At 37.2% G+C, this 17,861-nt stretch overlaps 1 protein-coding gene across 8 annotated transcripts in view; it reads right to left on the bottom strand.

The window, feature by feature from the left end:
- LOC131678296 (paxillin) overlaps window positions 1-17,861 on the bottom strand; it is a 233,699-nt gene that overhangs the window by 78,140 nt on the left and 137,698 nt on the right. For 7 of the 8 annotated variants that reach the window (XM_058958354.1, XM_058958349.1, XM_058958356.1 and 4 more), the window contains 4 exons: window positions 16,254-16,390; window positions 5,233-5,464; window positions 5,033-5,168; window positions 4,844-4,956 (listed from right to left, as the gene is read on the bottom strand). In XM_058958354.1, the coding sequence (XP_058814337.1) occupies window positions 4,844-4,956; window positions 5,033-5,168; window positions 5,233-5,464; window positions 16,254-16,390 (618 nt within the window). Of the gene's footprint in view, window positions 1-4,843; window positions 4,957-5,032; window positions 5,169-5,232; window positions 5,465-16,253; window positions 16,391-16,593; window positions 16,772-17,861 lie in introns of those variants that run through there. The other variant, XM_058958350.1, reaches the window with a different exon arrangement.

Below are 17,861 nucleotides of genomic sequence, written 5' to 3'. Positions count from 1 at the left end.
AGAGCAAAAATAGATTATTTTACCGCAAATTCCCTGTTGAAGAGCCGATTGTACGCCACACAGAATCGTGAAGATTTCTACTTGGATTACGGTACAGTATCAACTAAGCGAATGTGATTGGTTTAATCTCATTTCACGACACTAGACTCCAGCACCGGCTCAGCCCTCCAACAAAGAACCGACAGTATAACAAACTACATATTCTACAAGTTGTCGCTCTATCCAGCCATTTCTCGTGAGGAGAAATTCTCACATTAAAAGTTCTAAAAAGGAAAACTACGTGTGAGCGTAGGGTCACTGGGAGCAGGTGTATACTCATCCCAAGTAACCATTTGGGGTGACAGTCTTGTGTGGCTAGTTGTACGATATATTGGATTACTGTTCCAAATCTAAGTAACTTTAAGACGGAAGTGCTTATTTGTTTCAGAAACACATATAATAGTTTTATGTTCAAGAGTGCTTCTAGAGCGGCAGTAGTTGTTGTCGAGAACGCATCAGTCAGCGTCATCAAGACCATCCTGGTTCAATGGTTCAATTTTGATTGGATTGTCATAACTTCTCCCTTCTGCCACCAAACAAGGCACCCGTATGCCAGTATTGGTCTAACAATTGTTGTATAGATCCACTGAATGTACTTGTGTTTGAGTCCCCAAGATTTGCTGATAGCCCGTCTACATTGGCAGAAGACCATGCAAGCTTTCTTGATTCTGAAATCGTCGTGATCTGTCTAATTAAGTTTTGAGTCAAGAATTACCCCAACGTACTTAACTTGATCGGCGACAATAATTTCAGAGTAAAAGAAATGCAACGGACGAGCTCCGGTTGTAACCCTTCGTTATGTGAAAAGCATCATTGTTGTTTTAATTGGATTAACTGATAGACCATTTCTCAAGGACACATAATGCTGCTTGCATCATATCAAACAGTGTGAAACCTAACTTTCTCATCAAGCCATTGGCGACAAGATTCCATAGAATCGGTGACAGCACACCACCTAGCGGACATCCGCAGACACTCAGTTTCCTTATCTCTACTTGTCTTAACGATGAGCAAAGAAGCCGGTTGCTAAGCATTGCGTGTATCCAGTTCGTGATATATGAAGGTACTACATGACCTCGTGCAGCTTCCAAAATGGATTCCAAATACAGGTCAGTCAAAAGCACCTCCAATATCGAGAAAAACTTCTAAACTTGATCGCTTTTGTGAAAAAGCTTTTTCAAGCGTTGTGTAACAGACTTTCCTTACTCATATACATGTTGCATTGCATGTAGCGGATGCCAACATCCCGAATGAAGTGGTCAATTGAACGTTCCACTGATTTGAGAAGGAAGGTCAGACTGATCGGTCTGAAGCTCTTTGCCTCCCCATAAATGACGCGGCCACGTTTGGGAATGAATTTACAGTTAGTTCCGGCCACGCTAATGGAATGTATTATGTTGTAAGACTACAAGCAAGAACCTGTTCCAGAATATGCTTGAAATGTTAATATCCATTCCATCTTCCCGGAGACGGAGCAAAACTTTCAATCGCCCATTTGATCGATTCGGTAGTCAAAATCCTAGGAGCAATTGCCCAAGAATCAGAACTACCTGAAAAGGGGGGGGGGGGCAGTCTCAGTGATCTCAGGGGCAGTCGTCAGTGATGCCTCCGTACAACTTTGGAAGTGTGTGTCAAAAAGACAGTTGAGTACTACATCTTCGTCAGACGAGTATTCACCATTAGACGTTCTAATCGAATTGACACAAAAGTCCTTCGATTTCGAAAGTAATTTCTTTAATCTGCTAGTCTCGTTGAGACTTGAGACATTTGTGCAGAGGCTTTTCCAACCACTTTGCTCAGCATGATCGACGAGCATTCTCTATAATTTGCGAGCCAACTTAAAACCTCCGACCCGTCCCTGCGTCTGCGATTCTAAGCTCTTCTGCATAACTTTTTGAGTAGAAAAAGTTTGTTATTCCATCAAGGTGTCCCTGTAGAAGCACGTATATCTAGAAACGAACAAGCCTCTTGGCACGCTTCTACTATGGATGAGCTTGTTTTATCCACGACCTTATCCAAGTCACGTGGAGATTCAATCGGTGGAAGATACCCATGAAACTTGGTCGCCAAGCCCTCTTCGTAGAGGTCCTAGTTCGTAGATTTGGGATTACGATATGTGACGATCTCTAGCGGGACGTTTAAATGATCAAAGACGATGTACTTTTGATCAGATAACGACGGTTCGAGCTGGTTTAGTACGAGCCAGTTTTCCAGAGCAGAGAGCTACACCTAACAACTTTTCTCTGCCGGACCGTGCAAATGTATGTGCAGATTTGAACTACTTAAGTATTCCATCAATTCAGTACCGTAAACCGGGGTGACATTGATCAATTTTCGAAGTAATCATTACGTATTTTTAGACGCAACACATTTTTTTCAAGTTTAATATTTTTAAACCATGTACTGATGTATGGAGAACATGATTGGATGGTTTTACCTAAAATTGTTCGCTTACAGCTATTTTTCCAAAAATGATTTCAAGTTGAAGTCCGTTTTCGTATTCCGGGGTGACTTTGATAACCTACATGTTCACCCACATTAAGTTATTGATGTCAATGTTTTCCATTCAAATGTTTGTTTAAACTAATTCTGGAAAGATACTCATTGTTAAATATATGTTAATTGGTATTATACAAAGTATTTCAATGTACTGTAAAATTCGAGTAACCAAAATTCGTATAATTTGTGTCCAACTACAATAAAAGATTCTGGATACCTTTAAATCTGATAAATCTGATTTTATTTTAGTGCTTTATCAATGTACAAAAAGTTTCATCCATTTTAACACGGTGGAATATTGAACCATAGAAAAATGTTGAGAATTTTAGCTTAAAATAATTTGAAATAATTGCCAACTAGTCTCACAAAAAATGTATTTAAAATGTACAAAGTCTTAAAACTAAATTTGGCACATCCCAATCTAAAGGAAAATAAAAACTCGCTTGTAATTTATTACTCTTGCTCAAATCTGAGATTTATTTGTTTTATAAAAAATAGACACTTTACGAAGCTTCGTAAAAATTCGGTAAAGTCAAGTTACGGTTTTTCGTAGTTTTTGTACCCAAAAAACGAACAATTTACTCAAAAAGTATAACAAATCAGTATTTTATAAGTTTAGAGTAAAAATCATTCCAAATTAAAATGATTCGGTAGACTATTCTGGTTTAATAAGCGATCTACGAAAAATGTTTCGAGTGATCAAAGTCACCCCAGTGATCAAAGTCACCCCGGTTTACGGTACCTCTCAAGTTGATATCTGAGCTGCCCCAAATTAAGTGGTGGGCATTTGCATCACTGCTGATTATGAGGAGAAACTTATTTCTGACACAGTATGATACAGCCCGTCTGAAATCATTAGAAGGTTGGATGATTTATTATGCGGCAAATATGCCGAACAATAGACATATTTCTTGTTTATGTTATCAACAATCATTTTGACCGTGACAGCACAATTATCGCGAGTTGTGAGGTCCGATATAAGACACGCGGCAATAGCCCCATTCGCAAGTATACATGCGCGAGGCTTTTCACGTGGATTTGTCATGCCATTTTTGTTGAAAGCAACGAAGACGGGGTTAAGTAACTTTCCAACATAGAAGTTTCCTTTATGGGAATACGATTTTTCAACCAAAGCTATGGAAGCTTTTCCGTTCTGCACGAAGCAGGATAGATTATTAGTTGCTGTATTTTTATGCTAAAGATTAATTTGTGCAACTCTAACCATACTCGATCATAGCACTAAACGTTTTATCATCAGCACTTGTTGTACAGCAACTAGAAGATACCAAACACGTCGGCTTATAATCGTCTATAGTGAACCGCGAAAAGAGTATTAGGAACATAACAAATCGAAGCTACAACAGAGAACGTGATTTTATTTATAAAGGGAATATGAAATATTTTGAGCGGCCCAAAATGAACATCAACTGTACCGAAAGCTTTACTCTTTATGGCGAGTACCACGCGCGCCGTTTGTTCCCCTTCCCTGTGAGCATGCAGCCCACTGATCTTCACTAATGCAGCTCCAGCCTGAGGCGAAATTGGCTCCACCCCCAACCGTCAAAATGTATGAGCTGACAGCGGTTGGATCCAGGAACCCAACCCAGCTCCGGGTTCAAGCAAAAAAGGCATAAAGTGGTTGGCACCGTGTCAAGGGATATGAGTTCTGTATCAGACGAGAATGGCGACTTAGTTTGGCCTCATGTTGCACAATATTACATCTTTGCCAACCTAGGCAAGAATCACATACATAAAAGGATACAAACTTCCCAAACCACGATGAACATCAGCAAATAGTTGGCAAGCATCATCAACTATTTCTTGCCATTTTTGCAGCAGCATAATGCAAACAATATCAAAAACAATGATTCGGTACATTTAATCGGCAAGGACTTGAATATACTGAATTGCCCTGAACACATAGCGTTGACTGATGCAGTCACAACTCCGACTACGGTTCTTAAAGCTTTGATAAATATTAAATCTCTACATGTACATCTTAAATAAGAAGCATGTAGACTACAGTTCACAGATCGTTGGCACAATATCCATGTGCATCTTCATACACGACTATTGTCACAAATGGTTGCAAGGGATGCAGAATTTGTAGCTTCTAGTGATAGCATGCCGAATTCAAATCGAAGAATTTGAGTATACACTATACTGTGCATAATCGCAAGTCAGTCCTATACTCTTATGTGGATAGGAAATCCAGTACAGCATGGGACAAATATGCCATTATGCTATAATTTGTACTATGTAGAAAAATGACGAAAAAACAAGCGAGACACAACACCGGACTTACTTTGATCCTGATAGTTGGCACTAGGCGTCCCAGTTAACTTTTCAGTAGTAGTCTCCCGCACTGTGATCGTAACCTGCCGACCGGGATGCGGCTGCGGATTTGGCGATTGATTGCTAAAATATAAAATAAAATCATTAGGCAAGGACCAAAAACAAACAATCTGCTCCACTCCTCGATCCAATATCTTACCCGTACGGTACGGCATAAATCGGATTAGCATTGGCATTGCTGAGCTCATCTAGCAGACTGTCTACCGAAGGACGCTTGATTGTATCGTTGATGGTGGCATATGGTGATGGACTAATCGTCCCATTGTTGGCGGTTTCTGTTAATTATAAATACACGTATTTAGAAGAAGCGTTCTAAAATTAGCCTCGATTTAAACTCACGTTTTTCCACAATATTTCCATATCGGGCACTACTCAAATCTTGTAGCAAGGAATCCAGCTCGGACAGATTTCCGGAAGTGGATGCTTGCAATTTCTGAGGCGTGCCAGATCTTGGCAATGAATTGTTGTTGCTGTGATGCGCCGTAGTCGACCGTGGCAGAGAACCGTTGTACCCATTGGCGCTGGCGGTACGTGTTTCAGTAACAGTTTTAGTCGTGTTCTGGTACATTTGCTGCAAATAAGAGAGAAAAAAAACAAGTTAGGCACGGTGCAACGTTTACTAAATAGCAATTCAAGTAGAAGAAGAGGGTTCAATAATAAAGAATAATTGTTTTACGCATTATCATTAAGCTACAGTTTGGTTTTACAGTACAGATGCAGAAAATATGCACCCATGGTGAATTCGCGTAATTGAACCACATAATTAGAAATAGCAGGGTTCATAACAGCTCCACACCGTAAAAATAATTTCTCCTGCTGTGTGCATACGTAAGTAAACATTGAATTGGTTAATGGTTGGTGAGGAGTGCAACCTGACTGGGCGGCTAATAGGCAAATTGGCGCATGAAATTGGTGTTACTCGCAGTGTGTGGTATTATGAAATCTCACCATCTCTCTAATCTGCTTCCACCAATTTCCCTACGAAAACGGTTCCACCTTTGCCAACGATTAAACCACTAAAAATAAAGATGCTTGATGCGTAAAATTTAGTGAACGTCGTAAATAACAAAAATTCAAAACATCAAAGGCTCAAATTATAGTCCTGACAAGTTGGATGAGGTCCAAATCTTCAAGATGGATGCGTGATATCGTCACTTATGAGGTTGATGTCTAGACATACTAATATCATGACAGATTGCGCAAACTGGGCAGTTGAAAGACCGCATTGACTCATATTTCGAATAATTCCAAATTCTGGACTTTGTCGATTTTTTACTTACATGGAAATCTACAAATCGCCTTTTTAAAATCTGAGTTTATTTAGTTTATGAGATTACTCGGACCAATTTTGATACAAGTCTGGAAGAGTAATTTTCCTGCAAAATAGTACCGATTGTCATGCAAAACAACAGTATAATAGTACGGAGACAGTAGACAACGAAATAAGGTAATTAGGATAAAAACTCGACCGTGAGGGCGTCCGATTGGTGAATCATATGACAATTAATCCGAACACAACGACATCCCACAAGTACGTTGACGCCTTCATCAAAACCCAATACATTTTTTGACACAAAATGATACTGTCGGCGAAGGTAACCTACATCGCTGTCATAAATGTGTCATCCAACACGATTGAGTCGTAGATAGGAAAGCTACCGAAATCATTGCAGATATCATTGGCACCTCGTTAAAATTCGTAGTATGCCGACACGATTTTTGTCTATACGGCTCATCACGTGGCGGGATGTTTGTAAACTTACAGATAGCCGAGGGAATGCAGCAAATCAGAACAAACGAGTGGTGAAATGAGATCAGTTTTCGGGCTGACGCGTCAGATGTTACGACTTCGATATCGCAAATTGGCAGTGTGAAGAACTGTCCCAGTTAGAATAGCGTAGACGGCGTCCGGTTCACGGAGCGAATATTCTTTGCTGTGATAATTACTTCTTATCCGTGAAATTGATTACCATCGTGAAGATCATCAAAGGTGAACAATTTCTGATTGCTTCATATTCATTTATCCCATGAACTAATTTTTTCATTGAGGTTTTTATTAATAGTCCAGTTTAATCCATCTAGTGAGATCAAAGTATATATGCATATCTCAGTAGTGTTATGTGAATATTGCTCTGGACAGTCGGCTGCCGACAATTAACGATAGATTTATCGTTTGATCGCGCCAGCATTTAGTCCCTGCGTTAAAATGATGTAGACGGGAGAATGCCATCAGGAGTTCCTAAGAAAACGACGAGTGAAACAGTCTGCCGGCCATGGCGGATATCGGCTTTGAACTGAGCAATTTTATTCAAAGACGCTTTACACTTAATCATATACATCATTGAAAATTTTGCTTCTGCTATAAACGCACACAAATTTGCAAGTTGGTTGTAAAAAATGCGACAGACCAAAATGAAATTGTAGGCTGGGGAGCGTACAAGAATAGCGTTGCGCCGCAACATCGTTTATTGAATTAATTTTGAAATGCTCGGTTTGTAAAAAAACAACTTCAGCTCCGGACAACCGTCAGTCGGTAGTATTGCATATGATTAATTAAATCAAACCATAGATGAACGATTTTATTATTCTTCACTTCATACCGGCGAAACACGGCATTCCAAAAACAATACAATATAATGAAAAGCGATTACTTTTAGTGTCTCGGTACATTTGTCGATATATCTATGCAATTAAGGGTTTCGTAATACACGCATTATTTATCGTGTATAAATTTTGGTATTATTATTCACGACAATTATGTATTGGCTTTTTTCTCTGCAGACTATTGGCTCTTTTGTTATAATTATTCGCGCGCGTTGCAATGCAATCTAAAGCACATTTTAAACAGTATAAAATAAGCCCTACCGGAATACCTGAAACGACTGACTTTGTATGTCGGATATACAACCGATGACATGTGCGCAGTTTTTTACGCTAATTACTAGAACAAGATTAAAAACAATAAGAACGAAAAGAAGTTAACTTGTCACCTTTTGTATCAATAATCAAGCTACAATATGTTGATACTCATGAAGAATTATGGTTAACGTAACAGTAATAGAGTGCATTTACTGCTCCAAAGCATATGCAAGTACTTAATACAATAAGAACAATTAATATTATGTATTGATGTTTCAATGGACTCAAAGTAAACCATTGAATATTCTGGTTGCAGTTGAAAAACGAAATATTTTTTCCCTATTTACAGAGTGGGCAACCAATACGCATCTTGTGTGCATGTTAGGAAATCAACTTGCGCATCATCTACACCAGTTGCGCTTTAGTTACACACGCTGAAAATAGGAGAAAACCCGAAAGACGCAAGTTCACTATTTCGATTTTCAACTGCAACAAAAATATGACAATAAAACATTTGTTCTTCGTGCTGATATGACTGCCGAAAATTGGAAAGTGCTTTTGAATTCTTCTTGCGAATAGTTAATTCTCAACCCTCATACATAATTCAAAAGTCTTCATTCACTCAGACAAGACCATGCGTATTCCCCACGCGCATTAAATACCCGGCGGATTAGTTTCCTAGTTGGACAAGAAAACACTAAACAAACAAAGAAATTAGTTTCCTTGGTGTAAATAAATGTCAGCTCGACTGGCATCAACCGGCGGATACAAGTTCCCTTAAAATAACATCAAATCAAAGAACATTTAAAATTACATAGAACAAAATATATGCAATTCAGAATACTACGAAATGAAGACTGCTTAATTGTTTGCAAATAAGATCGAAAAAACTAGTTGCATAACCGAGGTGGTTCATTTTCAAAAATAGCACTGCTGATGAATCACTTTATAAAAATAAGGGATAGCTGACCACCACCCTTTATCCTGTTTTTTTTTGTGAAAAATGACACTACATTTTTTCAGTGTATATATTTTTCGTGTAGAAGTATTCATTCTTTGTAACTCGTTCTCAGATAGTTTTGTTGTATAAAGTACGGTAATCGAACATTTTATTTCTAAATTAACTTTCAAGCCCTTTTAAAAAATTGAGTCAAAATAATATTATATGTAATTTTTGAGTAAATATTGCAAGATATAAAAAATATCGTATATGCCATTTTTGGTGATGCTTGAAATTTCATATGACAGCAACAGTATTTAATGTTAAGTGACCTAATCGAAGATAGTGATATTAGAAAAAGTTATATTTTTTATAAAAAAGTTCTCATAACATTGAAACGAAAAAAGTTGAGTAGTTGGTGTTTCAAAGTGAAGTATGCGCCTTAAAATAATCTTCAACTTGTCCAAAACGTACTCTAGTGTAAAATAAAAACTAAAAACCTGTTTTAATCCACCTAGAGGTGCAATTGTGCCTTTCTCATTTCTACAAACTATGATTTAATAGCTGGTTCGTACAATATAACATTATGGAAATGTCTTTCATTCTTATTACACTTGGTAAGTATATATAAGAGCACCTTTTTGCATTCATCGCGGTATCGGTTTGAATCGGAGTTTTCTATGTGATCGCACTCCACAACCCGTAACTCCGGAGCCGGAAGTCGGATGGAGATGGAATTTAATATCAGTTTCCGGGGACGCAACACCTTTCATTTGAGACTAAGTTGATCAAATCGGTCTAGCCATTTTCGAGAAACCAATATAACCGCTATTCTGAATTTGGATGCTTCCGGATCCGTCGATGGTGGCCAGTATGGCCAAAGAGACTTTGAATGACTGTTGGTGATCTACAAATTCAACAGTTGTGTTTACATTTTGGAAAAAAAATTCACCTCTATACATTCATCGCAGAATTCATTAGAATCGGGATTTGCTGCGTGATCGTACGTATCACCCTGTAATTCAGGAACCAGAACTCGGATCCACACAAAATTCAACAGCAGCTGATTGACCTTTCATTTAAAATCAAGTTATATCAAAATCGGTTCAGAAAACTCCGAGAAACCGATGTGGACAAATCAACAAATTTTGTTTTGTAACCATGCTCTTCAACTCGTAATCCGGAACAAGATGTCGGTTGAAAATGAAATTCAATAGCAACCTATGGGAATATTATACCTTTCATTTGAATCTTAGTTTGTAAAAATCGGTTCAGCCATTTCCGAGAAACCGATGTGGACATTTTGTTAACAAATCCGCACATACACACATACATACATACATACATACATACACACATACATACACACAGATATTTTGCGATCTCGACGAACTGAGTCGAATGTTATATGAGACTCGGCCCTCCGGGCCTCGGTTAGAAAATCGGTTTTTGGAGCAATTGCATAACCTTTCCATATGAGAAAGGCAAAAGAATAATATTTAATTAGCGTAATCAGCATGAGTTCAATGTTATCTTCATGTGATTATATTTTGAAATGTTGGTGGAATGGGTTTGAAAGTGGAGGGAATGGGGGGTTAGTAGAGTGGGAGTGGAGGATGCGTCAGAAAGCCTTCATCTTATTTCGGTATGCGGGGTGGATGAAGGAAATGCGGGCGTGAGGGTGATCCAAGGGAAGGGGAGTGATGAAGGAGGAAGGTGTAAGGGTAAGGCGGGGGGTGGTGACGCAATACTCAACTGTATATTTTGCCTTCCACTTGAGACTTGGTTTGAGAAAATCGGTTCAGTCATCACATCACCGAAGAACCGATGTGACTTTAATTGTGGAATATGCCCGGAATTCCGGACTTCCGGAATCGTCGATAGTGGACAATATATTCAAAGAATATTTGATTGGCAATCAGTGATCTATATCTGCGATTAGAAGTAATTTGGTGCCCATTTCAATAGTTTTTAGCCTCTGAGGTATTACGATTGTACCGATTTATATGGGAAATTCCAGTGTATCCTTACTAACACCCCTGTAACTCCGGAAGCAAGAGTCAGAACCGAATAAAATTCAGCAGCAGTCAATGGTATTACTGTATCTTTCATTTGAAATCAAGTTTGTAAAAATCGGTAGAGAATTGGTTGGGGAATGGGTGTGATATTAGCTTAGGAACTTGGCGGGTTCCCCGGGGGTGTCATGAACCGTCATAGGTGGCCAATGTGGTCAAAGCTGCTTTGACTGATCATTAAGGATCCACACCCGCAAACTAGAGTAATGTTACATCTATTTTAATATGTTTTACATCATTTGAACATCATGGTGGTACCAGTTTATATGAGAATTTGCTGTGTGACCGCACTCTTCAACCCGTAACTCCGGAACCGGAAGTCGGATCAACTAAAAATTCTATAGCAGCTTATGGGAGCGTTATACCTTTCAGATGGAACTAAGTTTGCGAAAATCGGTTCAGGCATCTCTGAGAAAATTGTGTGAGTTTAAATGACACACACATACACACAGACATTTGTCGATCTCGACGAACTGAATCGAATGGTGTATGACACTCGGCTTTACAGTGATTGCATAGCCTTTCTTTATATGAGAAAGGCAAAAAGATATAGAAATGAAACCGTTTTTTAAGGAACACCCTAAAGCTTACATTTGGATTTGTGGGGCAATGGAAAGTATAAAAGCTAGAGCTTGTGTGTCTTCATCAAATTTGTCTAAAATATTTCTACAACTGCAACGAAGACAGCCAAGCTCTATCTCGAGCCGTTAAAAAGTTCAATTTTAAATATTGCCAAAATTACAACCACCCTAGCTTCTGTTTGAACCAAAGGAAGGGCCTTGCAAAGTACAAAAGTACAACAATTTTATCAAACATGTTGTGAGTCATTTAATTTTAACAAAAAGTTAAAGCTCCTACTAAATTTACATTTTGGACCATTAAAAAAAATAATATTATTGGCTGTGGATTTCCATGCTGGTGAAATGTGCAAAGTTTAACGGGAATCTAAGATTGTCACGATCTTCGTGGAATTCCTCCTATGAGATTCTGTAATTATATCGTTCGTTATTTTTTCCAATTTGAACATCAAAGTTTACATGCATACTTATGAATATATAATCGAGCAAAAAAATCGATTTTTTTGAGACCGTCCCCTTAAAAATTCATGCGAGGAAGTTTCTAATTAAAAAAAACTTTGCCTTTTCCTAATCGATTTTGATGATTAGATGTCATTAGATGGGGAATAAATTCTTCTTAAATGTTTATTGAAACAAAGGCATTTTCTTATAAAATTGTTGAGTAATTTTCGTATTTTTTCATGAACAAATCGAAAATAATGCTTACAATTAAATACAATTAATATAATGAATACGATAACAAAACATTTTTTCTTCGTGCAGGTAAGACTGCCGCAAATTGGTAGCCGGATTCAAAAGTTCCACTCAGACAAGACCATGCGTGTTCCCCACGCGCATGAAATGTCCTATGAATTAGTTCGTTAGTTAGTCAAAGAAGCACTAAACCAACAAAGAAATTAGTTTGCTCAGTTCAAACATTGGCATCACCCAGAAACGCTACCAAATCAACGAACATATAAAATTACATGCGACAAAATATGTGCACTTTTGGAAAATCGTAAACCAGACGACTACTACTAATTTACAATAAAATCAGATCAGAAAAAATGAATTGTTAACCCAAGGTGATTAATTCTCAAAGAAAGCACCTTATTAAAATTGGTGATAAGGGACGCGGACGAAAACAGCTAAAACCATCTTTTATTTACTTTTTCGAGAAAATTAACCAAAACTAATAACACTCTAATGATGAATGAATATTAGGACAAAGTTTTTTCTCATCCTTCCAGTGGAAACAAAAAAGGGGTATTTTTTAGTTTGTGCAATTCAATAACCCAGTTGCACAGAAACAACAACACAGGATCAAAAAACATTAGCAAACGTTGTAAAATCAAGTACATTTTCATATAAACATTTCAAATCGAAGGGTTTGTTCTGTGATTTAAAAAATGCCATATATTTAGAAAAATATATAAATATGGTTTTCAGAAAAATAAGGATTAAAACCAAATCACATGATGAGAGTGCAATTTCATTTTCATTTGAGTAACGTACTTAGGATCAACACGGTGAGCCACATTGTACAATCTATTTTGTTCCCTGCATGCTGATCAATACCGACGCTGGCCACGTCCGAATGCAGATCTTCTGAGGATGGAGGGAACGTTAGTCCGACATATGTCGCTGCTAGAGACCGAGAAATCCTTTGCTTCTCCATATGGGAAGGGAAGATTTGTTAGTAAGTGAGCCAATGGGGTTATCATATTAAAATTGCTCTGGGTAGCCGGCTGCCGTGAGTTTGAGGCATTTATCATTTGTCGTATTACAGTGAAGACCCGATTTCATCAGTACCCGATTTTTTCAGCCCCCGATTTTATCTACCCCATATAATATATGCCCCGATTGTATCAATGTCCGCGTTTTATCAGCCTAAGACTCACCAAGGGACTGATAAAAACGGGTCTTCACTGTAATACGATTGCACAGCAGGAATTTTGAGATTTTACTAAAACTAAACAACTTTCCCTATATTAAGTATTTAGAGAAGTTTTCGTAGTTTGATAGCCCCTTCTTTTTGTTAACACAACAGTTAGGGTGGTTCTAATTTTACCAAGATCCAAAAATTAACTTTTGAACCATTCTAGCTAGTGCCAAGTAAACTTTAGCGAAGTTATAGAACGAAAAATTTTGGAAAAGTTTACTGAAACATGTAAGCGCTATCTGTCAAACTTTTGAATTTACAACAAATTTAAAAATCGAAAGTTAGGCTGTGTCTTAGAAAAACTGTTTTATTCAAATAACTATTACGGTATTGATCTAAAACTGAAGTAGTCTTCAGACAATTTTTAGATTGCTTTAAGGCGAATAATTTGTTTCACGGCACCATATTTCTAACTATTTTCGATAAAAAGTTAAGGACACTTTTTTGCCAAAAATGGAGTTCTTTGGAATAACAATGTCACTCATTGGGGCATACAAAGGTAATTTTTTTTAACTATAAATTAGGTCGTGATTTAGGTTATAATTGAGCAAAAATGACGAATGCGATTTTTTTTCCAATTTCATAAAATTGATTTAAAAAAATATATTTTTGATACATCAAGTGCTTATATATTTTGAATAATAGAAGCTAGAGTTTCGATGTATTAAAAGAACAAGTTCGTTTTCAAGAACTCCGAAAAACATCTGAAAGATAGGTAGGGAAAATGAGAACTGAAAAAGTTATATTAAAAATTTGGTTTTTCATGAATTGACCCTTTGTAATATGTTAAAATTACTTTACGGGGATAACATAAAAAATATAGTTTCGTTTTCATGATGAAATGTTGCACTTCACAATACTTTTTTATTATTTTAAATAGTGTCTAATGTTTTTAAGCTCAGAAAATTAACTTTGTAAGGGTCGAGATCGAGTTTCGCTGTTTTCCAAAAAAAAATGAAGAAAATAAACTTTTTCGAAGACACTGGAACTCTATGTCGTATACTTTTCTTTTTACAGATAATTTACCAAAAAATAGGGGGGTTTTTGAAAAATGATTTACTTTATATAACTTTTGAAATTTTGATTTTTCATTCACATCACTTTAGAAATATTTTTATTTTTTCAGATATTTTAAAGAACAATTTGTCTCAATATGCCGAACCTCTCTCGTTAGAAAGTTTTATATACTTTTTACTTAAAACAAGCAATTTTTTGAGTAAATATTGCAAGATATAAAAAATATCGTATATGCTATTTTTCGGTGATGCTTGAAATTTCATATGACAGCCACAGTATTTAATGTTATTAGAAAAAGTTATATTTTTTTCTCATAACATTGAAACGAAAAAAGTTGAGTAGTTGGTGTTTCAAAGTGAACTATGCGCCTTAAAATAATCTTTAACTTGTCCAAAACATACTCTAGTGTAAAATAAAAACTAAAAAACATATAGAAATAAAACCGTTTTTAAGGAACACCCTAAAGCTTACATTTGGATTAGTGGGGCAATGGAAAGTATAAAAGCTAGAGCTTGTGTGTCTTCAGCAAATTTGTCTAAAATGTGTTTTTCTACAACTGCATCGAAGACAGCCAAGCTCTATCTCGAGCCGTTAAAAAGTTTAATTTTAAATATTGCCAAAATTACAACCACCCTAGCTTCTGTTTAAACCAAAGTACAAAAGTACAACAATTTTGTCAAACATGTTGTGAGTCATTTAATTTTAACAAAAAGTTAAAATTCCTACTAAATTTACATTTTGGACCATTACTGTGCAATGGTACCAAAACGGGCATTTTGGAGTTGGAGCATGTTCAGTAACCCTAATGCATGGAAACAACAAGAATCAAAGAACAAATTATGCAGCGGTTTCAGACGACCAATTTGGATAATTAAAATGATAATTTTCACTATTTAACTTATCGATAAATAAAACGCTAGCTTTGAAATACTTTACTTCTGAAAGGTTACAAGCTCTTTAACTTAAGACAGCTTCAATTTTTGAGCAATTCCCCTACACGAAAAAGTGGTAGAAGACTGTGAGCTAGAGTCAATTGATGGTCACTTCGCAGTACTGGCCATTTGCTAGTAAGTGAATGTTGTTAGTAAGTGAGCCAACAGCGTTATCATGCAAAAATTGCTCTGAGTAGCCGGCTGCCGAGAATTTGGGAAATTTATCATTTGTTGTATAAATACGATTGGCCAAATAAGTATCTTAAACTTCGGATAGCCGACTATGCGAGTGGTCCAAAAAAATGTTCGTGTTGAAGGCTTGAACGTTTTTTTTTTTATTTTGAAGAAAAATATTTGTTCGTTTGGAGATATAACCGCGCAAAGACAACATGTTTTTTCACTTGGCGACCAGGATTGCAGGAGAACTGCTTGATCGATTTTCATGACATTGATATCAAATGAAAGGCAGTTTTAACCTCTCTCTTCCATGTATGCCCATTCAGTATAATGATAAAATCATACATTTGGCAAATCATGGAAAGCAGTTTTAAAATACATGCGCCTGTTGGATTATTTCCAAATTTGCATGGAGTAGAGTCACTGTGCGGTGTGGAAACAGAATAACATTGAACATGGTGAATGAAACTAATTTAAAGTCACATAAATAAAATAAAGTAACAAAAAGAATAGAATTTCGCCAGCATTTAGACCTGTGCGAAAGTGGGTGTCACACATTTATTTACGCACCGGTGCGGATAGTCTAAATGGTTTCTTTGAGGTATTTTTCCTTACACTGTAGTGATCAACACAAATAATTCTCAGCGACCAAAAACCGAACTGCTAGACTTTATGCATATAACGAAAGCAAATGATCGCAGCTGATTCAGTAACTTTGGCCTTCACAAACACTTGTTGTTTTATTTTTAGAACAATTAAGTTTGCATAGCGATGCTAATAATTTTTCCGAGAGGTACATGACAATTCAAACAAGCTACTGATCTGACACTACGTTCAAAATAATCAATTCACATCACTTACCGGACTCGGAGTTTGTTTATTTCTGACTCCGTTCAAGCTGCCGTAGCCAGGAACGGAGGATGCGCCACTACCACCTCCACCACCAACATGTTGATTATGTCCTGGCACTGTATTCTGGAGATCAGCTAGTAAAGCATCTGGAATAAAAAATAGTAGAAACAAGCACAAAATTAGCCGCATTTTAAACTTGATTCAAACTAGTTTTACGCCATTGAGCCACCGAAGCCTCTTATCTACAAGTATCGTATCAGATTAAATGTTTAAATGACTAAGCGATCTGCTTTGTAAGAAAACACACAATGTGTCACTGAGAATAAATTGGCAACTGTTCAAACGTTACCTAGAAAATCTTGGCAATTTTCTGCGACACTTTCATATGTTATCACTTCCGTTCCGGACATTCCCGTGAAATCACCATAAGAGTAATCGATAATAATCAATAGAAACTACGCTTCCGTTCAAGCTGCGCGAATTGCGCTCCCTTTAAATGGTATTGACGCGTTTATCGCTGCAAAAAGACTAAACAAGACACACTGGTCTCATATCGCACACGTTTTCCAGTACTCACTGTCCAGCAGCGCGAAGAAACTCCAAGAAAGCAAGGCAGGCAGATTGGTAAACACGGGGCAAGCGAGCACCCTGCGTGCGGACTGTATGTGTCTGATGCTCTCTTTCACTCTGTATCCATATAGGTTACCTATCTCCTCGTGGTGTATACATATCTCGTTTAATGATGGTGGCAAAAACACGATATGATGACGAATGTTCTCACCAATCAACCACAACCAGTGACAGCGATTAATGACGAGGGCATGTAGTCGCTTGACGAAAGTGCGACTTCGACGTGTGCCAGCAGAATGCAATTCAAAGCAAGCATATCGAGTGGTCTGGGGGCCAAAAGGTGATTGGAAATTGGCGAGATCAGAATATCTTATTGAATTTTTCACGTCAGTTCTGGTTGAAAGATCGGAGTGGTGTCTCGAATACGGGGATGTACAATGAGTTTATCATTTAGCATTTCATGATTGATACTTGAAAATTCGATGAGGAAATGGATGAAGAAATTTGTGTCGGAGGCCTGTTTTATATTGTAGGGCAAGCAATTTGTAGCTTCAGATAAAACAATAACAGTAATCGCCACCTCCGCCACCATAAATTGAGAAAATCATACTGTGTCTTAGGAAGTGAAAAAATATAAAAACATTATATGTGAGGATAGAACAGTTGTAGATAGTGGGGCTATAATGATCACTGTGGAGTACAATCTGGCCGATATATCGGAGTTGGGGTCGACCGAAAAATTATGAACGATTGCGAAAGTCATGGTTAAGGCGTGGAGAAGCCACAAAAGATAACCTGAATAGCGGTCGCAGTGGCAAAGTTCCGTTTAACAAAAAAGGGGTGGCTAAATGGCTCTTTTATTAACTAGAAAAAATTGAAGTGCAGATGAAATTTGGTTGACAAACAAAAGATAAGGAAATTGTGCAGAGTATAATCAATGCTGTGTGTGCATAAAAATCAAGGTATGAATTACGATTACGATAGAACAAGTTTTATAAAAATTACCTCAAAATAAATAAAACATTCAAATATTAACACGTAAAATTG

The sequence above is a fragment of the Topomyia yanbarensis genome, chromosome 2 (assembly GCF_030247195.1).
Source record: "Topomyia yanbarensis strain Yona2022 chromosome 2, ASM3024719v1, whole genome shotgun sequence".
Classification (NCBI taxonomy): domain Eukaryota; kingdom Metazoa; phylum Arthropoda; class Insecta; order Diptera; family Culicidae; genus Topomyia; species Topomyia yanbarensis.
This window is presented reverse-complemented; position numbering and strand designations above follow the sequence as displayed.